The sequence below is a fragment of the Urocampus carinirostris genome, chromosome 1, assembly GCF_059441175.1.
Source record: "Urocampus carinirostris isolate Australia breed hairy pipefish chromosome 1, RoL_Ucar_1.0, whole genome shotgun sequence".
NCBI lineage: Eukaryota > Metazoa > Chordata > Actinopteri > Syngnathiformes > Syngnathidae > Urocampus > Urocampus carinirostris.
The window spans coordinates 39,187,641-39,214,334 of NC_142349.1; the positions used below are offsets into that span (position 1 = coordinate 39,187,641).

At 42.0% G+C, this 26,694-nt stretch overlaps 1 protein-coding gene across 1 annotated transcript in view; it reads right to left on the bottom strand.

The window, feature by feature from the left end:
• slc22a23a (solute carrier family 22 member 23a) overlaps positions 1-12,651 on the bottom strand; it is a 52,231-nt gene extending 39,580 nt beyond the window's left edge. Inside the window, exon 1 of the mRNA XM_088338408.1 lies at positions 11,851-12,651. Coding sequence (XP_088194534.1) covers positions 11,851-12,288 — 438 coding nt within the window. The 5' untranslated portion in view covers positions 12,289-12,651. The remainder of the gene's footprint in view (positions 1-11,850) is intronic.
• Positions 12,652-26,694: the final 14,043 nt, after the last annotated feature.

Consider the following 26,694-nt stretch of genomic DNA (forward strand, 5'->3'; position numbering starts at 1 on the left):
CATATAGTATTTAGAGCTGGATGACAACCAACCTGCTTCCTGTTGTTTGTTTTTTTATTATCAATAAGAATTATATTTACAGTCTGTCTGAACCATTATTACCAGATTTAGCAAGTATTCGGAGGGAAACTATGGCCTCACTGTATTCATCAATTGAAATTCAGAAATAGAATCATCATACTTCATCATATCTTGTGTGAGATCATGTGGCGAAATGTGAAATTGGATTCAGCTATTAAGCTTGTATTACATGAAAAATAATAAATGTAGTTTCAGCAAAAGCGCTAAACAATTAACTTTAGTCCAAGTCCAATCATGCAAGGTTCGTCCGCTATGTATCCCATTATTCTTGTGTTCTGTTGCTTTGCTATTGTGTTGCTCATTAGAGAATAATGAATAGATGGCAGTGTGCGGAGTTAGGCAAGACGCGTACATAAACCTATTAGCCAGACAGAAATGCGAAGCGTGAAGAGGCTACAGAGCGAGGCTAGAAGAGAGAAAATACGTCAAAATCCTTGAAATGTCTGCTGAATTATCTTAAATGACTGACATTGTTGTGGAACAATGGTTATGTCATGCACACAAGGTGAATACCTGAAGCACAACTGAGCCCCCATGCTGCATAGTATACATTGTGGATACCAGACAATTGTTATCAGCGTGATCTTTGAAAAGACATACCGGAAAAGCTGGAGTTCAACTGAGACCTCATTTTAGTGAGAAACCAGTTGCAGGCTTTCATTTTGATTTTTGTGCAGGGATAAAATGGGTCCTGACAAAAAAAAAACATAAAATAGAAAGCATTTATCTCATTAAACATGTCACGTATTTGTTTATTAGGTGAATCAACTTCATTTATTTTTCTTTAGATAATAATGATAGTGAAAGCATACATAAATAATCTGTAAGTGCTTTAAAATTTGAATTAGTACTTTTCTGAACCAGTTGAACATTAATGTCTTTGGCGGGGTACTTAAAGGGGAATAGGAATGAGACTCTGCAACAGGAGAAACGGCTAAAAAGAAGAATAAAACCTAATGTCACATGTGAAGCACACCTCTTAAGTAGGAGACCGAGTAGATAAAAAAGGATAAATTGCAAACAGAAAAACGTGAACAGACAGAAATGAGCAAATCCAGGAAGAGAAAGCGAAAGAGAGGCTGCTGCATAGTTACTGCATGGCAACAGTGATAATCAGAAGCTTCCAAGTTTTACCTCACCCATGGGTGAAAAATACTGTGAAGTGGTGGGCGTAAAGAGAAGGCTTTAAGACAATATCTCGTCAAAAACCTAAGCGAACAATTCCTTCACCTGGACTCTGTTGTACTAATACAGTGATAAAATATATATATATATATATATATATATATATATATATATATATATATATATATATATATAGATATAGATATATAGATAGATAGATAGATAGATAGATAGATAGATAGATAGATAGATAGATAGATAGATAGATAGATAGATAGAGAGAGAGAGAGAGAGAGAGAGAGAGAGAGAGAGAGAGAGAGAGAGAGAGAGAGAGAGAGAGAGAGAGAGAGAGAGAGAGAGAGAGAGAGAGAGAGAGAGAGAGAGAGAGAGAGAGAGAGAGAGAGAGAGAGAGAGAGAGAGAGAGAGAGAGAGAGAGAGAGAGAGAGAGAGAAAAAAAAAAAAAAAAAGAGTAAATCCAATTTATTTTTCTTTATCACAATTCAGCCATTAGGTTCCTGACTGAACCGTGACTGGTCACAAGTCAAAAAAAAATTTATAGTCTAATGAATGAAGCTTAAAGACTTAATCATCATCTCATTTGGATACGTTTTCTCCACAAATCAATATATTCAAATGTGATTCCCATTAACTTTTGAAAAACAATCAATTGAATCATATGGGCATCAAACTAATCAAATATTCTTTTTCATTGCAGAGTTACCGTGGAATTTATAGGTCAGGCCAAAATAAGCAAAGTAACAATAGATTTTAATACCAGTTTATCAACTAAGAGTTATAAAATAACAACTTGGACTGGTCACCTCCTGATCACGGAAAGGTAATTTGACAAATTACAATTTACACAAACTATGGACAATTTACAGTCATTCATCAAGTCAAGTCAAGTCACATTTATTTGTATAGCCCTTAATCACAGAAATGTCTCAAAGGACTGCACAGGATTACAATTACACCATCGTCTGATCTTAAACCAACACGCGGGCAAGGAAAAACTCAAAGCCTCAGCATGAGGAAAAAAGTAACCTGGAGAAGGGGCCTCACAAGTGGTAATCCCCCTTCCAGGATGACCAGGGTGTAATAGATTTAGCATCAACTACAAATGCTTGTTTTTAAAAGGAAAAGGACAGGAAATGTAAAGCTGGGACTTCTTGGTCATACAGTTATGCTCAACAAGCAACAATACCAACCCCCAACACACACACACACACCCCAAAAAGAACGCCATTAAAGTGTTGGATTTACATAGCACTGCTGCTTAATTTTTCATGGTAAAGCCCTTACTGACTAGATCACAGCCAATTACACAACTTTATGGCACCTCGACACGTGATCAAAAAAAAGATGAGAAGCATGCCGTGTCCTTTCATCATGCTATATGGACAATTTTTATTAGAAGAAGAAGAAGAGCTTTGTTTGAGAAACAGTGTCTTTTGTTCTGATCTAATTCCTCCTATCACAACAAGTGGCGGTGTTTGGTTGGGTAACCAATAAGAAAACTGCCAAGTGTTGAGGTCGGTAGCTCAACCCAGAGAACCACCTTAACTCATGAATATATTTTATTATAACCAAAAAAGACATCTGGACTAAAATGCAGCTGAATTGTGCATCATCTTTAGGAGTTGATTAAATCATGGCACGCACGACTTTCACCACTAATGATGTACACTGAAATAAGGATTGGGAGATTTGATGTAAAATATTTATTTAATCATTTAGGCTGGACTATCTGATTTAAACCTGAGAACCCGGACCAAAACCAGGGTTTGTAAACCCTTTTAATGGCCAAATTCAAGCACTTTGAAAGCCAATTTTCTCATTCCTCCAGTACTATTAGGAGAAAAAAATCCAGTGTGAATCATATATTTTGCAGAGCCACAAATAAATCTGCGATACGGATATGCAATGATTAATTTTGCGCGTGCATTTATCAAAACACTTGATTTTTTGAACTTGAGCAAATAACGAATACATTTGTTTTTGAGAGAAATCTCTCTCCATATAGAGGTTGGGTAAAAACGGTATGTACTGTATGTATGATCGCTTACATTTTCAGTTGCAGGAAGTTCTTCCCATTACAATTTACCACTGGGGAATAATACCTTAATTTTTTTTATGGCCCATAATAAATGTCCATAATTGATATGCAATTCTTACGATATTAAAAATTTAATTTGGGCCTGTTTGGATGTAGCATGCACCTGTCCGCTTGGGCGAGACCCATAAAGGTGATGACACTACATGGGAGAATGTCGTACTAACTAATGCCAGCTGCCGTTAATCGAGAGGAAAGAAGAAATGCAATGACAATGCGAAGCCACCAGAGATCAGTGTCGGCATCAATTTTAAGCAGACTTGTTGAGAAACATGGCAACAATTTTGTGCATTTACAATCACATCACACAAAATTCAAGCACTTTAATTCTTGAAAACACAACACTCAACATCATTTTTCAATGATTTCAAGCACCCGTATGAACCCTGCAACACACATTTATTTCTTAATTTAAAAGAAATCTTTTCTAAAATGTTTAGAGAGGAATGACCTTTTTTTAACTAGCAAAAATGCAAATTTAACACTTATAAGTGTTGCAAAAAAGTCACAATCCACTAATAAGAAAAATTTCATGAATCAACACCAGTGTTGAGTATATAAAATATATTACATTCTTACCCTCAAATTCAAGGTTTAGCAAAAATGTCAATTTCTACGAGAAAATTTCAATATTCTCATTCTGAGCACTGAGTGATGAGCTAATCTAATCCTGCCTTGCCAGATGTTGACAGCATTTATCAGAAAGAAAGCGAACATGCAGGGTCTTCATTTAAGTTTTATCTCTTGCTAACACAGCGTCTTTGACCCCATTGACACTGGCGGCTGACTCTCATGTATGCGCCCTGGGCGGCTGCACTGGCGGGTGGTTGGATGAGTGGCCGACGGTGGCCTTCTTTTTGACAGCTGAATATGTTTGAAAATGTCCCACACTGATCAGGGACAGTTGAACAGCTGGCCAAACAGAAAATAATGGACTCAGTGCAGTAAGGGCCTCTCACGTCATGGGTGTTCATCCTTACAGTATCAACTTTCACATCTGAGGCCCGGACGCTTTTTACGTAACTGTCTCCCTTATCACACCCGCCCACGCAGTCGTAGGACCTTTGATGCTCTTGGGGCTCGCTCTAATGTTTCAGACTGCAAGTGAGCCGAGAAGGGTCTCTTGCACACACGGGTAATGATACATACTCATTTTCGAGGCTCAGTCCAATTAAGATGGCCCCTGAGGATGGCTCCGACTCAATTATAGCGGGTCTCTCCACATGAACCACTTTGGATCTTTTGCCACTTTGTGTAAAGGATACTTTCAGTATCAGTGAGGACCAAACTTAAACATAGTAAGCACGTGATTAAAGGTATGGAGTACAATATATAATAAAAGCTCCAAAATAATAAAGCATTGTTACACAATAAATCAACAGAAGAAATGTCAATGTCTTAATAATCGTGATTATATTTGGAGGGATGTCCTACATAAAATGGTAATATCGCTCTTAATTGAACTGCAGTCTTATAGCTGTAACTTATTAAACATATACACTACTGTTCAAATGTCTGTGGTCACCAGAAAAATGTTGTGTTTTTCATGAATAATCAGCCCTTTATCAAATAAGTTGTCCAATGCCTGTGTTCTTTTGCCCATATAGATCTCTTCCTTCTGTTGGTCAGTCTCAGGTGTGGCTTTTTCTCTGCCACTCTGCTTTGAAGGCCAGCATCTTACAGTCGCCTCTCCACTGTAAATGTTGACACTGATGTTTTGCAGGTAGTCTTCAACCAAGCCACTAGTTGAAGAACCCTAAGTCGTATTTTTCCTCAAATTAGAGATTCTATTGTATTTGTCCTTTTGCTTCGTTGTGCAGTGGGGCCCTCCCACTTTTCTATCTACTCTGGTAAAAGTCTGTTTGTGCTGTTCTCTGAAGGGAGTAAAACATACGTTGTAGGAGATCCTAAGTTTCTCGGAATATTGTTGCATGAAATAGCCTGTCGAGTTTCATATGAATGTTATTTTTTTTCTAGCCATTCTGAAAGTCTATTCACACCCAAAAATTTGATGAAGAAAAAGTTATAGAAATAAGATATGATCATGCCAAAGCACAGACTAACTATGTGAGAAAAGTAACCTGAGGGAGGCATGTGTTTTAGAGCGATTGGCCATTTAAAAAGGGACATTGTGTATTATTTAGCGTCTCGTTGTGGTAAAAAAACTGATTACCATGTATATATACTGTATATATATATATATATATATATATGAATTATAATCAAAAATGCATGAAATTTTGTATGAACTTGCTTTTTTATCTAAAATCAAAAATATAGAATTCTGAGGTTATGGGTGATACCCATTTGAATTCTTTTTCTATCTGCACATACGGCACATACTTGCTCACTATATGAAAATAAATTAGATTATAATGTGACGCACATGGTCATCGATGTGCAAATGAAAATGATGCGTTTAAGAGAAATCTCTCTCCATATAGGGGTTGGGTAAAAACGGTATGTACTGTATGTATGATCGCTTACATTTTCAGTTGCAGGAAGTTCTTCCCATTACAGATGAGTTAAAACTTATCTTTTGTGCAAAGGGCGACTTTTTGTCAGCAGAATAACGTTTCAAAACAGAAGAAACAACAAAGTTTAAAGAAATGGAACGATGCTCCGCAACATCCTCATTTGATTTAAATATTGAATATATCAATTAAGATTATATTAATATATTAAAGATTGAGTCAAGATATTGAGGTGCGGGATAACCACTTGACAAATTGAACCATTGCACCATTGCAATTCAGAACTTTAAGTATCAAGTGTGATTAGTTAAAATACAAACATAATATTGTTTTGCTTATTCAACCAATGTATATTCTGCACTCTCCTTATCCCAGATCAGTTTTTTGGTAAAGTAACAATCAAATGTATATGGACGTTGGTCCATGTTGCATTTGCATTGCATACCTACCCAAATTGTATTGACAACTGACAAGCGAATGTGTTTTTAGAAAAAAGAAATCCTATTTAATCACATGAAACAAAACATAATGTAGGGAGGGGAGGAGTAAGCTGTAGTAAGCCAGGTTTTTTGACAGGATACAATCAAAGATAGACAACTCACATATTAAACATTAAACCAAAAGGTATCCAAAACAACTGCTTGAATACACAATGTCGGAGATCGTGCCGAATAAGTCATTTAAATTTTAAAACATTGGTATAACATATTATTATTGATTATTTTTCTTATTATTATTGATGAAATTTGTTTGCAACTCAAAAATTACAAAACCACTAAACTTATTAAATATCTTTGGTATTTCGTCTAAAAGAAAAGAAAAATATGCTTATAAATTCACGATGTCAGTCTGAAAAACAAACATGTCGGTGAAAACAACCGTCTCAGTAACCTCCTAAAACGTATTACAATATTGCTGCATAGCAAATGACTATTATAAATTTGACAAATCAGTTGACTAACTTTTCTTTTAATTCTGTAGACTTACCGAGGGTTTCAAAACCCATCCCCCAATCCCCCCCCCCATCCCCGGTTTAAAGATTGAGAACAAATGCAGAGTAGAATGTAGCCACAAGTTGTTTTTGCATGATCATAAGAGTCCAATCACATGGGGCATGAGTGTGAATGTGTTTGTGTGTGTATTAGGCCCGTGTTGACACTTGCCTTACTTACACAAAGTCACGGATAGCTGAACTCAATTGTGACCGGCACAGTCCAAACACAGGCACAAATGCAGAGTCATCAGTTCCTGCTGCAGTGCCACATCCTATTTTATCTACTTGGAGACTGTCTGCATTGCCACATGTTTCAAAGTGGAGTAAAAGTGTGAGAGGGCCCCATTTGAGCGGGGCAGTCCTCATTGGAAACGAAGCAGCAGCTAAAGCCTCATTGTCGTAGGTCCTATTGAGAAATAATTGTGAAGGGGAAAAGTCTTATCTGTAATGCTTGTGGGGGGGGAATGTATTAACTGCTCTGCTGACTTGATGACAATAAGCCCAGTCTGCAAAACTGCCACGTTTGGGCTATTTTCTGTTAGAGCATAAATGACTGCTTCATAGATTTTGTTTAGGTGGGGGCTGGTGTTTGTTTTTAAAATACATTTTGCCTTTTTCCTCTATTCCTGCTGACCATTTGTTCAGAGCTAGTATAGTAACATAGATGGTAAGATATTATTTCCCTTTAGGGGTAAAAATCAGCGCCGGATGCTTTTCCCAAGACGTAACAAATCATTTAAAAGTATAACATGAGCAAGAACTACATGACAAATAATTTTTTCTTCCTGCTGCCTTTTGGCCAGCTGAATTTCTAGAAGGTGCAAAAGATGCTTTTTTCAAATGTTTTTTTTCCCTAATGACAAACAAATGATCTTTAAGGATGATAGATTTTGAAAGTGTATCATGACTAGAGTATGTCATAGCATCTATGGGAACAACATATACAGTACAAGGCTGGTGCTACCCCTGCTTTTATCTCCCCCATGATGACCTTGACAGAAGGGTGATATGCATGGTTGATGCTCTTTCTGACCAATGAAGCATGTAATGGCAACAACATGACATTTTCATTTAGTACATATTCAGAAAGTGCAAAGATGATACCAGCATGAGAGTATTTAATATTGCAGAGTGGAAATACGGCCATTTTGTAACTTAAGCAAGGCAAACTTAAAACATTCCAGGATTTAACCATAAATTAAGAAGAATTTGAATTAAAAGCGGGGTGCGGCATTGGTGGTGTCCTTAAAAATGTTAAAGAAAAATAGTTTCTCCATTAAGTATGTGCTAAGCGTGCCCAATTGAGTTTAAAGAGCCTTTAGATATTTTTTCATATTTCATATATACGGTGTGCCAGGAAACGCAACACATTAAGTAGAAGCGGGGTGAGAGGTGGGGGATAGAGTGTGATTTTATGCGCGTCATAGTTTTTTGTTAGTGTAGCATGAAAATGGAAACAGTCAGAAAAGGCCCGTTTCAAATAAACTCCAAACACCGACCCAAACCCCTCAAAAGATAAAAAAAGAAGTTTATTCGAACACGTCCAAGAAGTGCACATACTTGATGAATAAGCTGCGATTATGGCTTCATGCCAGAAGATGGCGGCAGAGAATAACAAAGTGTCAAATTCCGGACAGCCCCTTTAATAGTATCTAGGGTTCGAGTGTTCGATCTCGTAAAAGATTAACCTGAGCAATTCGTCGTTGTGTTGAGTGCATTCATTTTTTGAAAACATTTTACAGCGGGGAGTTAATCTCAATCAGTTTGATACTTTGTACTATAGTCTAGGACTGACTGGCTGCTCACCATTAGTAATTTATTAATTATTTTCTTAGCTAACCAAAGATTTGACTAAATTATAGCATGTGTGAACAGGAAAGAAAACAAAGTCAGCCAGCAGCAAAATACTTTGTTTTACCAAACATCTGACAACTACATAGTGCTCATGTCTTACAACGAATTTGTTTTTCTTCTTTGCATTTGCTGCCATTTTGTATCCATGTCGCACGACAACGCCTCTCACGGGTCAATCTTGGTACAAGTATGGTAAATAAATCCAGTGCAGAAATGACGCAGTGCATTATCCATACAAAATCTGTACAGTGTTCAGTTTACATAGAGTGTGTCGTGTCTGGAGATCTCTACCTAGGATGCAACAAGTTCATGGGTGTTTTAGTGAATTTACGTAACGCCAATGGTGCTGTGTGTATGTACCTGTACATGTTTTCATAGTGCAGTGGTTAGCACATTTGCCTAAGACACAAAAAGTCCCTGGTTCAAGACCGGGTGGAAACATACGTTTGCCTGGAGAGGAATGGGCGCCACCAGGTTGAACCTTCCCAAGATACACCACAGGAGATGGTTCCCCCCTACGACCCTACTGGTTAAGGGATCCAACCAATCAACATGTAAACAATAACCATACTTGCTTTGCTCGTGGATACACTTTATTCATTCATTCATTATCCGCACCGCTTATCCTCAGTATGGTGGCAGGAGTGCTGGAGCCCATCTCTGATATCTTCGGGCAGTGGGCAGAGGAACATCTTATCTGGTTGCCAGCCAGCCACAGGGCACACAGAGACAGACAATCCGCTCGCTCAATCACATCTAGGGACAATTTGGACCGGTCAATTAACCTGGAATGCATGTTTTTGGAATGTGGGAGGAAACCGGAGTGCCTGGAGGAAACCCACGCAAGCAAGGGGAGAACTTGCAAACTCCGCACAGGAAGGCTGGTAGATGAAACTGATCCCATGATCTCAGAACTGTGTCGCCCGGATATGTTTCATATTACCGATTTGTCCACAAGTTCTATTTATCTCTTTTAACTTTACTAGTGATGTAGACAAGGTTCATGACATTGTTTTATAACAAGAACGACAAATTCCGCTTCCAGCAAAGTAGCTGCTGGCTGAAAATGTTGGAAAGTTGCGGAAACCGGTAGAAAAAAGGCGAGTACAAGCTTTTAAGTAGATAAAAGTAGAAGAGGACTAGTGGTGGATTAAATGAGTGAGATGAATTTCAATAGTTAGAAAATGTAATGTCTATAATTAAGTACGGTAATATGAATTTCAACAGTTGTGGTGCAAAGGTTGGATGTGTTTGTCATCAATTGAGCCAGACTCTAAAAATACCATGCATAGGGGCAGTAACAGAATCATTTTATGAGTGTCTTTGATGTTAGATATAAAAATGGATTACCGCCTACTTGTACCGTGTTTATGCCATAAAACACTCCCTAATAAATAAATAAATCATTCTAACCAGAAGATTGGATCGACTTCCACCTACTGTACTTTCATCCAGGATCTCTGCAGTTCATTTGCTTGAGTTAAATCGGACGTTATTCGAGATAAGCAGATGGGCTGTTGGCACGGAAGCCAACGCAGGCATGAGCCCAGGCTGCCCAAACTACCGTTAATGCGGAGACGCTTCAAAGCTTGGCTTAGCATCAGACTGCGTGTGTCGATAAGCCTGCAAAACTCAACCGGCATTTATTCGCGGAATCTGGATACATTCCTCTCGTCGTCCGACAGCTAAATAAATTGCAATTTCATCTTCATTGATTCTTCACGTCGGTCGAGTTGTCGGAAGATTTGATTACGTTATCCAATCATGGTTATTTTACATACAAATAGGACGGGTTTTTAATTGCTTTTTAAAAAATGACAGCGATGCTTAATTATTCCATCAACAACATGACTCGACAGGGGAATACCGGTCCCCCTCCCCCAGATTTTGTTGAGTCACGGGGACAGCCGGTGGGCAGGTGTGCATGTTGGAGAGTCACACTATTCCAGAGCATGCGTGTACTAAAGACCTTTGACCTGAATCAAACATGTCTATTATGTCCTTTTTGGTGTGACCCTGTCACCGGCAACTTCCACCAGGCCTGTCAGTTAAGGTGACACTTATTTCTGGCTGATAGATGTTGTTGGAGGGAACAAAGTGGACATGGTGAATACGGTGATACCTCTTCATATGCAAGTTTTCTTGGAACAAAACTTTTGCTCACAATATGAAAGAAAATCCAGTTCACGAGCAGTCCCAGAGGTTACCACTAGAGACCGCTCAAACTGATCGAGACAACTAACTGCTCGTAAATGCTTAACGCCATCATCAGTTCGGCAAGTTTGTGCATGCAAACTACTGCGGGCAAAAAATGATGTGCACGTTACCTTAACTTTTTAAGCGTACCGCAAGTCAGTCCATATCAACAGTTTCTCGATCTCATACCTGTCAACCTGTGCCAAATGTTCCCTTTAGGAATGATTGTAAATTCTCCTTATTAAGCGATATTAAACCATACAAACACAGCACCAGCTCACAGCAAAACAGACTATGTAGAATACCGCTACAATATTAACATTTTACGATGACATTGCCATCTGCTACCAGTGTCCGAGACGATCCGGATTTGAGACGAAATGGGCAGAACGAGATTGTTGTTTTGTTTTTTTTTCCAAGAAAAATTCCCGTACAGATATTGTTGTACGGCGGACATAATTTGAAACGATTAAAAATAAATTAAAGATAAAATACGGGGTAAAAAAAAAAAAATGAAAAGTTGACAGGTATGCAATTTCCATAACACCGACCTTGCAAATTACCCCACCCCCACCCCCCGACTTTGTTAAGGCTCTCAAAATGAACTTCCATTTTATTGTGTTAATATCATCTAATTGATCTTATCTGTATTTGATATTTTTGTTCGATTACCATTTGAATGTGTTTATAGTGAACAGGAATATGTGGTTTTTAAGCCACTTGTACTTGTATGCTTTTGGGAGGACAGCAGCGGACCAATTATTTTAAAATCATTTCATAAGGGGAAAATTCGCTCGTGACGCGTGCAGTTCGAGCTACGAGCAGGATCCTGGAACGAATTGACCTCGTATGAAGAAGAACTACTTATTTATTATAAGATTGAGTTGGCGATCAGGTGGCCGTGTTTTGGGTTTGGGGGTTCTCGGGGAACAAACGAAACAGGTGGCAAGGCACAGAGCACCACCCCCATCGGGATCCCCCCTCCTTGGAATAAATGAAGGAGAACAGCTTACCTTAGTGACAACGTTCTGCACAAGTCCGGTGTGCATCTCAAAGGTCCACGCATTGCACATACACTGTGTGTCTCCCGTGTCGTTGCGGACGCCAGGAGCCCACCCGCTGGCGTTCTGGGGGCCACCCGACGTCCAGGAGCGGGCCCAGGTCCTGTCATTGTCGGTTGTTGCGGCGGTGGTAGAAGAAGTGGCGTTCGCCAAGGGATGGACGCATGTGTTGTTCGGCTGGGCGAGCAGGAAATTGTCGGAATATTGACTGAATCCGATGAAGAGCGCCGGGATCCATGTGAGCAGGATCAGCTGTTTCTGGTACTTCCCGAAGCCGCCGAGGAAAGGCAGGACAGAGCCGTCGATGCGCATCAGCGGACCCGGCGTCGACGACGTGCCTTCGGGGGGCACGAAGCCGTTCTCGGGTGGATGGTCGTCGGTGTCGGCCATCGCACTTCCGCCGGTAGATGCCTCCTCGGTTGTGTTGGGGAAGGAGGGGTTGCAGCGGGCGCCCCCTCCAACAACCGCCACTACCAACACCACCTCCTCCTCCGCTGTCTCCTCCTCCCTCTTCTCTCCCTCCACCCTGTCGACTCCACAATGCGTCAACGCGCTTAGCTCCGGTGGGGGAGCCACACTGAGCGGAGCGGAAGGAATGGAGACTCCTCTGTTGTCAGGATACACGTTTTCATCTGCTGCCAACTATTTAACGACCTTCATCCAAGACGTCCTGCCCATCGTGCCGGTGGCCAAGGCGGGACAGTACCCGGAAGTGAGAGACTCTTCGCACACCTGTGCACGAAACGCGCGTGGGGGCGGACTCACCCAACATGGCAGCGAACCAGGGACGTCCTCCTCTTTCAATCACTGAAATGCTCTCAGTGAGCCATACAAATGGATTTTTCCTCTTTTAGGTCAAACGGGGGAAAAGTCCACTACATATGTATTTTGTTAAGTATAGGTTATTGTAAGTGGGAGCAGGGGTCGGCGATGTCGGAATTTCGGTATCGGTCCGATACAACTAAATACAGGGAACTATGGATACGGATCAAATATTGCTACTTTTAGCTTGGAAATGTCATGATCAGTGAATAAATGCCACCGCCCCTTAAGTTAATTTATATGTATTTAAACCCAGCACAACGATTTTAGGCACCAAAATTGTTTAACTTTAAAGGGTCGGTGTGTAATACTTAATCATTAAGTATTACACACCGACCCTTTAAAGTTAAAGTTGTCACAAGTCTTAATGCATTCTTGTGATACACGAACTTTTATTCAGTAAAAAAACAGTATTTTAAATATTGGGCAAAAATACGTAAACTTTCATACCAATGTGAATTTTATTTAAAAAAAAATCATGGGTCGAGAAATACGTATTTCTTTTACAGACTGGTGTAACAGAGTTGACATTTGATTGTTTTGAGGTTGTTGTTTTTTTAATTCTCACAAAATCTGTGTTTTTGTTGCATTACTGTTTAAATTCTGGTACCGCATTCATTTGTTAAGCCATGGACGTGTGCGACTGTCTTTTTCGTTTGGCACTTTATGGGCTTCTGCGCTTGCCAAACCTTCAGGTCAATAACCTCGTGCTGAAGATGATTGCAGTCGTGCACAGATGCCCTGACTTTTGTATTTTTTTGTTTACTGAATGCAGGCAATAAACCAAGAGACTGTGAACCCTTGTGTTGCACATGATTGAGGGTCGTTAGGGCTGCTATGTTTTCTGCCATCTTGCTGCTACACTGTGCTGTTGGTACTGGTTTTAGACAATCCAGTGCCATTTAGTGGTCATATTTTACACACAAGGCAGCACAGCGGCTGAGGTCATGGGATCGAATTTGGCTACTAGCCTTCCCATGTGGAGTTTACATGTTCTCCCCATGCTTGAGTGGGTTTCCTCCGGGCATTCCGGTTTCGCCCCGCATTACAAAAAACATGCATGTCAGGTTAATTGGCCGGTTTTTATTGTCCCAAGGTGTGAATGAATGAGTGAGTGAGTTGTCTGTCTTTGTGTGCCTTGTGACTGGCTGGCAACCAGTTCAGGGTGACCACTGCCCGACAATAGCTGGGATGGGCTCCAGCACCCCCGCGACCCTACTGAGGATATGCGGTGCAGATCATGGATGGATGGATATTACACACAAAGTATCTAAGAGTATTTAAAACATAGAAATATTTCTATTACAACTGTTTCAGAACAAAAGACAAGGAAATCAAATAAAAAGCAGCAATGTAACAAAAATACAAATATAACTATGTCAACTTTGCCTTCCGATTCATAATATTTTGAAAATCAAGTTAGAAAGTGCAATTAGTGTGAAAAATACAATTTTAAAAACATTTGACTCCAAAAACTGTTACTGAGCAAAAGTCAAGTGAGCCAAAGCCAAAAGAAATGCAATGTAATGAACAAGGCCTTTCGGCTCTGTTGCCATTGTGGAATTGAATGTAGGAGGTTTGTGTTCAGGAACAGTAACATATTTAAATTTAGGTTTTTGGCTCGTAGGTCTCTATAAGGTGATTTTTTTTGTGTGTGTCTATGTCGATTTGCCACAGTAGCGGACTACTTTACAACACATCCCTTAACCGCATGGGTCATCAAAGCACCAATGAGGACGCAACTGTTTGTTTTTGTCATATTAAATTCTCATAGGGGTGCGTGTGTAGGTTCTGCCCCTACTTCTGCCTGGAAGGCCAAATGCAACAGTACTCTAGGTATGGAGAGGTGTTGAAAGTGTGCCTGTCAATTACACTCTCAGGCATAAACTTTGAGAGTGGCTGAGGGGGCTGGGTGAGAGAGTGGAGGACTGCGCTTTCTGCAAATAGAAGTGGCCCTTTGAGGAAATTGGTGGAGGAGTGGAGTATTAATTCCAAGATAATATTATTGATCTGATCCAAGTAGTTACTATTGATATTTGGATCAATCCGCCAACCCCTAATTTTAAAGGTGTATCACTACTATAAATGCTACAACTCGTCTATTATCAACTCATTGATTTTCACTGTGGTTTTAAATGCGTTTGAGCTCGGGGGCCATGTGGAATGAGTTTCCTTAATGTTCTGTGGTTGGTCAATAAATACAATAAAGTGGGTGCTTTGCGAGTGGCGCCTGTCTTTGGCGATATCAAGTGGACATATTTAAACCTGCAGGTCATTTTCCTCTTGTGCTCTTCTCAGCATTGTCTCGCATTCCACGTAAAATAATATGGCGGAACACATTTGGCCTGTGGTCCATGATTCTGACCCATGTGGATTATCAAATGTGTTGTCTACTGTTCAAATGGTCGATTCATCGTTTATCAGATTATGGATACTGAAAATGTCAAATTCCCAAAAGGAAATATTGACCCTTCTTATTGATTTCCTTTGCCAAAGACTTTCTATATTGAAATTTGGATCAAAATTAAACTTTTTGCAAATGTCAGAACAAAGTCTTTAACCACAATTAAGAAGATTAGAAGATTCGTCTATCGCGTAAAAGGTGCCCAGTTTTGTGTGGAACCATATGTTGGCCTGGGTAGGAATGGGTGCCACAAGGCTTTAATTTCCCAAGACACACCACAGGAAATGGTGCCGATATGATACTAGTGGTTAAGGGATCCAATCAATCTATAATATTAATCAACCCACAATGTATGTATGTATTTATCTATGTAATTATATATTTATTGCTTTTCTTTATTTACTCATCTATGTGTCTATATATTTACTAGGTAAAAGTTTCAACATTCATGCTAGCAATTCAATTCCTTTACCAGTCTTTTATTTCTTTTACTTTTGAGAATGATCATTTTTTGCATGTATCCCAACTCCGAACCTCATGTGATTGGTTAGTTGATTCCTTAACCACTAGAGTGGTGGGGGCACCATTTCCTGTGATGTGTCTTGGGCAAGTACAGCCAGGTGGCGCCCATCCCTCTCCAGGCCAACAAATGTTTCCACCAATGCAGTAATAATTTATTTATCATTCATTTTCCAAACCATTTATCCTCAGCCGACAGCCAATGGGCAAGGGACACCCTGGAGTGGTTGCCGCCTAATCACACAGTACTCAGAGATATACACCGTTTCATAAGGACAATTTCTAGGCACCAATAAATCTGCCATGCTTTAGTAATGTGGGAGGAAACTGGAGTGCCCGGAGAAAACCCACGCAGGCATGGGAAGAACATGCAAACTCCGCACAGGGAGGTCAGTAGCTAGTAATAAACACTGAACTGCGAGGCAGACATGCTAACCAGTCACCGCATGGCCCCTCATTATACAATTATTGAAGGAATTCTGTTTTAGAGTACTGATTAATCAAAAAATATATACCAATTACCAAAGTTTGTTGGAGCCCAAATAATGAAACATTTCGTCAAGTAAAAACAATCGGATGATGGATGCATGCATCCGTTTGCTGTCAATTTTGCGATTCGGTCAGTCAAGCCCATATTTTCAAAGCAACACCTGCTTGATGTGTGTCAAACCTTTTGAAGACCTTGGATGCTACAGATGTATTTGAAGATAACATGTTGTAATGTGTGTAATATGTAAAATATCTGGAAAAGCATACCAGAAAATTTGATCTCATCGCATTGTTAATTATTTACTTTTAGTTGTTGACGGTATGCACTGACTCCTGGATATCATAGTTTTGAATGCAATTGAGTGTGCATTTGTTTAATTTTTCTGCACTTTTTCCTTTTAATTTTGTATTCCCTCTTCTTTTGCCAACTTCTGAAAATGTGTCTTTCCTGCCACAAAGACAACTTCTCTGCGCACCGAGCATTAGGTTCAGTTTAAATCCTGCCTGGCAACACGAGGATGGCGTATGAAGGGGAAATACAATCTCAAATTAATTTGTTTTGCAGTTCTTATATAGGGTGATTTCCTTGGTGAGCTGTTTCCTGCATACACTGACTTTACTGCTCGGAAACATGAGTTATGGGACATAAACAGGAATCTTACATAAACTTGTCCTCTGATACCATGTTTTGAGGTAATTTACGTCATTTTGCTCCCTTAATAGAAAGTTTAAACTCACCAGTCGGTCAAGTCAAATCAAAGTTGTTTGTATAGCCCTTTATCACAAAATGTCTCAAAAGACTGCACACGTTACAGTTACACATCCACTGATCTTAAACCAACATGCGGGCAAGGAAAAACTCAAAAACCTCAGCATGAGGAAAATAAGTAACCTTGAGAAGGGGCTTTAAAAGTGCTAATATCCCTTCCATTATGACCAGAGTGCAATAGATTTAGCATTGGGTAACGATGCATGATTGCCAACTGTATTTTCTTATTTATTTCTTCACTCAGCTTTGTGGCAAGAATTTTTGTATAACAAATACAAATACTGCATTGGGGGAAGTATTATTGAAGTATTATCTTTTTTCTTATTGTACTATACATGTATTCTAAAAAAACCATTTCTAGTTTAATTAAATTGTTTATTGTTGGTGTGTTACCAGTTCTGTTGCTCGTGAAAGCAATAGCCCGAACAAGATTAAGGGCTATACAAATACAGACGCTCCCTTACTTACGACCATTCGACTTACACAAAACAGCAAATACGATAATTTTTTCCGTGATGTCGAAAAATATCTGGACATTGCTGTGAGTTAGATTTTGTATTGTGCGCACCTTTTTCCGAGTAGAGGACATTACTGTAGTGTTTCTTTCCGCCACGTAGTGGTGTGAGAGGTCACCCAGCATCCACACCGATGAAGAAATCTGGCTTCTATTTCTTAGTTTGTGTGTAATCATAACAACGTGTACTGTATCGCTAGCGCGCTAAGAACTTTGACATTTTTATTGTTGAATATGTCGTGCATCCATTCTATATGGTTGGTGTAAAGTGTAAAGAAGGGGCGAGCTGTTTCTTTTGAAACGAAAGAGAAATAAGAAACTTGATGCAGTTGAGAACATGGTCGGAATGCTTTTTTGGCCACTTTTTACCACAAAGGTGGACCTCTTGAAGCTCAAGTCCCAAAAGTAAGTTACACTTAACTTTATTTATCTTTATAGAGAATATTATTTTATGAAAAGATGATTTTTTTTAGTACAAAACAATACAGGTTTCTTATACAAGCCTTAAACATACGTATGCAAACCTTAAACAAACATTCCTTACAAAACATAGTACTGAAGCAACTTACGAACAAATTCAACTTACGAACGATTGTCTGGAACCTGACTCGGTCGTAGGTCGGGCACCGTCTGTAAACATGACTTTGTAGTGGGTTTTACATAATTCACCCACGGAACCATTGTTTAGTTAGCGAGTTCCTAGGGGGACTCTTAATTCGGCCGGCTCGAGCCGCTCTCTTGTTTTGGTTTTGGGATTGCAAGTTTAAATGTCATTAAAGCAGCTTTCGTTGGCACCTTCTTTTGACACTCCGCCTACGACTCCCGTCTCTGCTCGCTACATTGGTGACCCCGACATTAGTCTCGTGGAAGTTTCCGAGGCTGTGCATAATACTGAGCATACCGACATGGCATACGCGCCCGTTCTCAAGCTCCCCGAGTTCTGGGAGTCATCGGCGTTAACATGGTTCGCACAAGCAGAGGCTCAATTCGCCCTGCGCCGAATCACTGATGATGACTCTCGCTATTACCACGTGGTGTCTGCTCTGGGGAGCTCAACTGCAGCCAGAGCGGTGAGTTTCATCACATCCCCTCCTGAACTGGATAAATATAAGGGACTGAAGGCATATCTCCTCAGAATCTTTGAACTGTCGCGTTCTGAGCGTGCTCGACGCCTCCTTGCTATTCAGGGCTTAGGAGACAGTAAGCCATCGGATCACATGGAAATGATGTTAAACTTGCTTGGCACCGAAGAGCCAAATTTTCTTTTCACTGAACTTTTTCTGCGTCACATGCCACCGCATGTCCAGACGGCGCTTGCGAATACAACCATTACAGATCCGCGTGCACTGGCAGAGGAAGCGGACCGGTTTTTCCTGGCCACACATAGATACACACATGAGGTGCTGGCCCCTACACGCACCTACACACCATCAAGTGCGACGCCCCCAGCCAGCAAGGCACGCGCGGCCACTGACGATCAGAATGTGTCAGGTCTGTGTTACTACCATGCACGTTTTGGGCCCAGGGCCAAGAAGTGCTGTTCCCCTTGCACCTCTAACGCGACGGGAAACTTCAAGGCCTGCACTCTGTAGCGGCCGTGAGTGCAGGCGCAAGAAACCGGCTACTGTTCACCCGGGACGCCATCTCCGGCCAAAAGTTCTTGTGTGACACCGGCGCCCAGAGGAGCGTCCTCCCTGCCACTGTGGACGATGTGGGGGGGGGGGAACACATGGACCTCCATTAACTTCTGCCAATGACACCCCCATCCGCACATACGGGATACGGACAGTGGACGTGTATTTGGGGGTCAGCAGTTTACATGGGACTTTGTCACTCCGGATATTGCTTTTCCTCTTCTTGGTGCAGATTTTCTGTGTGCCAATGGATTACTCGTCGATGTGAAAAATGGCCGCCTCGTTGACGCATTGAATTTCTCCTCTCTCGCGTGTTTCCGCGACAAAGGGATTTTTGAGGGTCTGTCGAGCTCTCTCTTGGACGGTGATATTTACCACCAGCTCCTCGCTGAGTTCCCCAGTCTGGCGAAGCCCACCTTCTCAGCCATGTGGGGACTATCGCCGCCTTAACGAGGCTACCACGCCCGACCGTTACCCAGTCCCGCACATTCAAGACTTCTCTGCACACCTGGCGGGCAAACTTCTCTTTTCCAAGGTGGACCTAGTGCGGGGATACCACCAACTGCCAGTGCATCCCTCAGATATACCGAAGACGGCCGTGATAACTCCATTTGGGTTGTTCGAATTTCTCAGGATGCCGTTCGGACTGAAAAATGCCGCTCAGTCCTTCCAGAGGCTGATGGATTCAGTGCTCAGGGACATGCCTTTTGTGTTCGTCTACCTGGACGACGTCCTTGTTGCCAGCTCCTCAGAAGAGGAACACTTGGAGCACCTCAGAGACCTCTTCACCAAGCTCAGTCAGCATGGCCTGATTATAAATCCCGCGAAATGTGTTTTTGGCGTACCCTCCATCCACTTCCTTGGGCATCTCATCACCAAGGATGGGGCTTCCCCCCTACCGTCTAAGGTAGAGGCCGTCTCCACCTTTCCTCAGCCGCCAACAGCACGGGGCCTCAGGGAGTTTCTCGGCATGGTGACATTCTACCATAGGTTTATTCGCCGAGCCGCTGATGTCATGCGCCCACTCTACGAGGCCCTCAAGGGTAGGTCACCCAATCAAGCTGTTGAATGGACCGCTGAGAGGACCAAGGCATTCGAGGACACAAAAACCGCGCTGTGCCAGGCAGCCATGCTGGCTCACCCAGCCCCCGGAGCCCCAGTCGCACTGACTACAGACGCATCAGACCTAGCAGTGGGTGCCGTGTTCGAGCAGTGGGTTGACAATGCTTGGCAGCCACTCGCCTTTTTTAGTCGCCAGCTGGTCCCCAGAGAACGTAAATACAGTGCATTCGACAGAGAACTACTTGCCATCTGGTTGGCGATTCGCCACTTCCGTTTCATCTTGGAGGGCCGTGAGTTCATCGTCTTTGTTGATCATAAGCCTCTTACGTTCTCCATGTCCAAGACGTCCGAACCGTGGTCCGCCCGCCAGCAGCGCCAGCTGTCATTCATATCGGAATACACGACTGACATCAGGCACATTGCTGGGAAGTCCAACGTGGTTGCGGATTGCCTGTCCAGAGCAACCATCAGCGCTGTGCAATTGGGGCTTGATTATTCCAGTATGAGTGTGGACCAGGCTTCTGATAACGGCAGCCAAACGCTCAAGAGCTCAGACACTGGTTTGCGGCTGGAGGAGGTTGCGGTCGGAGACTCAGGGGCCAAGCTTTGTTGTGACCTCTCCATGGGTTGGCCTAGGCCGCTTGTCCCTGCTGGCTGGCGTCGGGCTGTTTTTGAGGCAATACACGGCCTGTCTCATCCTGGCAGGAAAGCATCCATTAAGCTAGTGGCCCAGAAGTTTGTGTGGAAAGGGATGAGAAAGGACGTCCGGGACTGGGTCGACTCATGCGTGGCATGTCAACGCGCCAAAGTGCACCGTCACATCAAGGCCCCATTGGTACCATTCGCCATCCCCGAACGGAAGTTTGACCACGTTAACATTGACCTGGTGGGCCCACTGCCCCCTTCACACGGTTTCACTTACCTCCTGACGATGGTGGACAGGACGACCCGTTGGCCTGAAGCAGTTCCGCTGACTTCCACCTCAGCTGTCGATGTGGCCCGGGCGTTCATCGGCACATGGGTCGCCTGTTTTGGACCCCCTGCAGATCTCTCATCTGACAGGGGCGCACAGTTCACCTCCGAGGTGTGGAACACGGTTGCCGAGAGCCTGGGAGTCAAACTTCACCGCACCACTGCCTACCACCCCCAGGCTAACGGGTTGTGCGAGCGGTTCCACCGCTCGATGAAAGCGGCCCTGCGCGCCAGCCTGACCGATGGGGACTGGGTCGATAAGCTACCCTGGGTCATGCTGGGACTGAGGACCGCTCCCAAAGAGGACCTTCAGTGCTCTTCAGCTGAGTTGGTTTACGGTCGAGTGCTGCGGGTGCCAGGTGATTTCATCCCAGACCCAACGACACCCTGGGCTGCATCCAGGGAGAAGTCCATCTTGCAGGGCACGGCAGGAGCGTTTGTGCCTATCCCCACATCGCGACACGGCAGGCCAGTTTCACGGGTTCCCTCCAACCTGCGCTCGGCTGGTTTTGTTTTCATTCGCCACGATGCCCACCGCGGACCATTGCGCCCTCCTTATGATGGACCGTTTAAGGTCCTGCAGCATGGTGACAAGATCATGGTCGTGGACATTGGTGGTAGGCCAGAGACTGTCTCCGTGGAGAGGGTTAAGCCTGCCCACATGGATATGTCGAAGCCATTGGAACTGGCCCAAGTCCCACGGCGCGGCCGTCCTCCTGCGACACGACCCTCCGGCCCCGTGGGTACCCACTCTGACCCTTCGCCCCCAGCACCTGTGGGCTCTCCAACTGAGTCCACAAGCTCTCACCCCCCCGCTGGTCCAGCTCCTTGTACCCGCAGTGGCTGGGTCAGCGTCCCAACCAGGCACAGAGACTTTGACTAAGGGTGAATTCTGGGGGGGCTTGTGTAGTGGGTTTTACATAATTCACCCACGGAACCATTGTTTAGTTAGCGAGTTCCTAGGGGGACTCTTAATTTGGCCGGCTCGAGCCGCTCTCTTGTTTAGGTTTTGGGATTGCAAGTTTAAATGTCATTAAAGCAGCTTTCGTTAGCACCTTCTTTTGACACTCCGCCTACGACTCCCGTCTCTGCTCGCTACAACTTGACAAATATGCAACATCCATCCATTAATTATCTGCACTACTTATTCTCATTAGGGTCGCCGGTGGTGCTGGAGCCCATCCCAGCTATCTTCGAGCAGTGAGCAAAGGACACCCTGAACTGGTTGCTAGGCAGTTGTAGGGCACACAGAGAGAGACAACTAACTCACTTGCTCACTAACATCTAGGGACAGTTTTGACTGGCCAAATAACCTGAAATGCATGTTTATACCAGAGAGCCCGGAGGAAACCCACGCAGGCACGGGGAGAATCTGCAAACTCCACACGGGGAGGATGCTGTAGCTGGACTTTAACCCTGGACCCCCGGACTGTGGGGCTGCGCGCAAACCATCCAGCTGCCGTGCCGCCCTAATATGCAGCATGATAGGGAAAAAAGAAAAACATGTGAGAATTGTGTCTGTTATTGAATTTGATATTTTGATAGATATGAATTGGTTTTCCTGTTCTCGTTTGGCACTCTGCTGAGAAACAAAGGATCACACAAATATGTGTCATAACATAAAAATATACATTGCTAGGCAATGGTTTAACGCGCCATGATGTCTCACAAGCAAAAAAGAAGAACCTTACTCTACTAACAAGAAAACTAAACTATTTAAATTATTTTGATCTGACAGTTTAATTGTATTGATCTCAGAAATCATACAAACTCACATACAGTTTTACTGTTAAGTTTGGAAAAACCCTAAGATCGGTGTATTAATGAAGCAATGCATCCAGTGTTTATGTTCATAATTCATTTGAGGTTTGGCTTCGACCACATCCAAATAAGTAGAGTGCACATGAGGCCAGCCCCTTAAATGGGTCGGTGGTTTTCATCCAAGTTGAATTTAGTATGTCATATATTTTCCGTTTTATGACATATAGCTTGTGGCTTTACACACTATGTTGCCAACACATAATGTTTTAGCTCATTATGCTTGTAATCTTCTATAAAAAGGACATTCTACACTTGTGGTTAATTACGGCTAGGGCTTTCGTTGAATCTGATTTATATACAAGATAAATATATCATATAGTAGTCAAGAGATTAAAGCATTAATGTAAGACTCGGAAATCATGGAAATAAAGCCATTTTAATAAAACAGGGATTTCAATTGAGTAGCCTCAAAACATTTGCCAAAATACTAAATATTCCACATCTAATAATGCTTTTTGACGGCTATTAACTTGCATGAACTGTTTGTGTTCGGCAATGCTTCACCCTTGTGGTCAAAAGTTGTCACTACACACAGAATCTCCTACATGTGGAAGATTTCATGCGACTAATTTTCAAATATTTGGATTTATTTTGCGGTTTGTACTAATTACAAAATTTCATTGTTAAATTGAAATTGGAGACTCAAAGAGTTTTCGTGAAATTGAATTAGTTTTGCGAGAAAAATACGGAGGGATGTTTCTTACACACGAGCGTCCTCTCTAGGACGTTTGGGGGACCGTAAAGGAGATTTAGTTTGACTTTGTTTCACATAAAAAATGCTGTCAGTTTCTTATCTGTACCTTGCATTGGAACGGTTCTGTACAACACATGTCATTCTGTGCAGTCTTTTAATCTTGATTTTAGCATCCAAAACTCTTTATTATCATATTTTGAACGTTGCTGCTGTGGAGAAACAATTAAAAATGCATTACAACCTTCTCCCGATGCAAACACACCCTTTAGCGCAAGTCGGAGCGCGCACATAAAAGTCAAAAAGCTGGCTGGGCTCCAACAGAAACCAGTCAACCGTCGTGCCTGCATTTACACTTGTGTGCTGTTTGTTACTATTCGAACCTGAATTGTTCTCCTCCCTAGCAACTAATGCAGGTGTGTCAGGAGCCGCCCCAAATGCGCGTGCGTGTGTGTGTGTGCGTGTGTGTGTGTCTGTCTGTGTGAGAGAGAGAGAGAGAGAGAGGGGGGGGGGAAGAGAGGTACAGGGAGAAAAAACGAGATAAAAAGATTGAGAGAGAAAGTGAGAGAGAGAGATAGCAAAAGAGGGAGGGAGAGAATAAAAGAGAAAGAGCGTGACAGACAAAGAGAGACGAAAATAGAGCAAGAAGGTGAAAGAGAAACGGACAATTGAAGAGAGAGAAAGGGAGCAGAGAAAGTGTGAGAAAAGGAGGAAAAATAAGAGAAAAGGGAAAAGACAGAGAGGAAGAGAGGGACAGGGGAAAAAAACACGATAAAAATTTTGATAGAAAGTATAGTATTTATAGAAAGTGTGTGAGAGAGAGAACAAAAGAGGGGGAGAGAATACAAGAGAAAGAGCGTTACAGACAAAGAGAGTTTGAAAGAGAGCAAGAGAGAGTGAAAGAGTAAGAGAGAAATGGTAGAGAGAGAAAGCCAGAGAGATAGGGAGACAGAGAAAGTGAGAGAAAAAGAGGAAAAACAAGAGAGAAAGGAAGAGACCGAGAGAAAGAGAGGGACAGGGGAAAAACATGATAAAAATATTGATAGAGTAAGTGTGTAAGAGAGAGAGAGCAAAAAAAGAGAGAAAACATAAAAGAGAAAGAGCATTACAGACAAAGAGAGAGATGGAAAGAGAGCAAGAGGATGAAAGAGAAAGAGAGAAATGGAGAGAGAGAGAGAGAAAGAGAGAATGAAAGAGAAAGACAGGGAGAAAGGGAGACAGAGAAAGTGAGAGACAAAGAGAGGAAAAATAAGAGAGAAAGGAAGAGACGGAGAGAGAAACAGACTGGGAGAGCAAAAGACAGAAAGAGAGAGAAAGGCAGACAAAAGGAGAGTGATAGAGAGAGACAGAGAGAAAGTGACAGGGAGAGAGAGGGACATGGAGAGAGAGAATAGAGAGTGTGAGAGAGATGAAGAGCGAAAGAGAAAAAAAAGGATGCGGAAAAAGGGAGATTCTGACTCTTAAACCTGCTTGACACTTATGGGTAGATGGTTGCAAACAAGATTTTTTTTTTTTTTTTTTTTTTTTTCAAATCTCTCGGGTGTGTCAGTGACTTTGATAGCCAACAGGATTCATTCTCACTGAGTATACAGATATCCAGGCTAATATGTGATAACGACAAGAAAAAAACCCTTGAATTCAAAGTCCGGATGTTATAGACCCACTCATAAAGTATTATGTAATGTTTTCCTTTGGTTCAATTCTTTTGTTTATTTAGGTTCATATGCATGATTACGATCAAGCAGTTAAATTGACACCGTAGTAAACCGTACTCCCTGCTTATCTTCTTCAACATAACTGGGTTTTTTTCTGAAACTTGAGGTTTTTTTTAACTACATGATGAATAAAATACTTTTTTTATGCAAATGAGCCAAAAACATGTCTGGGAAAAATAGTAGCTGTAAGGACGTTATGCTTCCACACTGAATGGTCTGTACTACAGTAGAGAAAGAGTTTCATCAGGTCTATTTTTCGACTAGTTTTAGATGTAATATGAAATACTCAAGAAAAAAAGGAAATGCATAGATTTGAATCCTTAACCACAAAACTGTTGCAGACGTGCTAACCGCTAGTTCAGTGTGCTGCCCTCACATAGACGACAACACATTTATCCGTAGTTGTGCAAAGGGACGATTAGTCACGACTGCAACATTTAGGCTTATTTAGCCTAAGAAGACAAATCTAGATGTCGTTTTTTTATTTATTGTCTCATTACGCCCTGAAATGCCGTTAAGTATGATCATTTTCCTCCAGAAAAGAGCAATTAAACAAATCTAGCAATACATGAACATCAAATAAAAATACACTCATAAATATATCATAGATAACATAATATCCATTCACAATTTTTCATACACTTTTGGAAGACAGGAAGACATTATCCATCCATTATCTCTACCAGTTAAAACCTCAGTAGGGTCACGGGGGAGCTGGAGCCCATCCCAGCTATCTTCGGGCAGTGGGCAGGAGACACCCAGAACTGGTTGCCAGCCAGTCGCAGGGCACACAGGGACAGACAACTCACTCGCTCATTCACACCCGGGGAAAACTCGGACCGGCCAATTAACCTGACATGCATGTTTTTGGAATGTGGGAGGAAACCCGAGTGCCCAAAGTAAACCCACGCAAGCACAGGGAGAACATGCAAACTCCACACAGGATGGTTTGATCCCATGACCTCAAAACTGTGCCGTGGACGTGCCACCCACTCAGCCGCTGTGCCACACAGGAAAATATTAGAAGTACCTGAAATTGGAACATACACCGCCATACTATATTCAATGTACTAGAAGTAGGTCTAATTATTCGTTACTGATTTGAAAGGATAGGTATGATAATAGCAAGCAAGCAAGCAAATAAATATTGAGTACATCCATAGTTCGTTTCTTTACTGTTCAGAAGTTTTGTCCTACATGTAAAAAAAAATATTACGTCGTGTGTTTTAGTTTGTTATTGAGTTAAAATAGAGGTTAGGTAAAAAACACAACAAAATGCTTGAATAAATTCAACAATAAAAAGAAGAAAAAGGCGTATGAGTACACTACACTAATGTACAACATTAAAAACAAAGAACTATTGGGAGCACACATTTCCTACAAA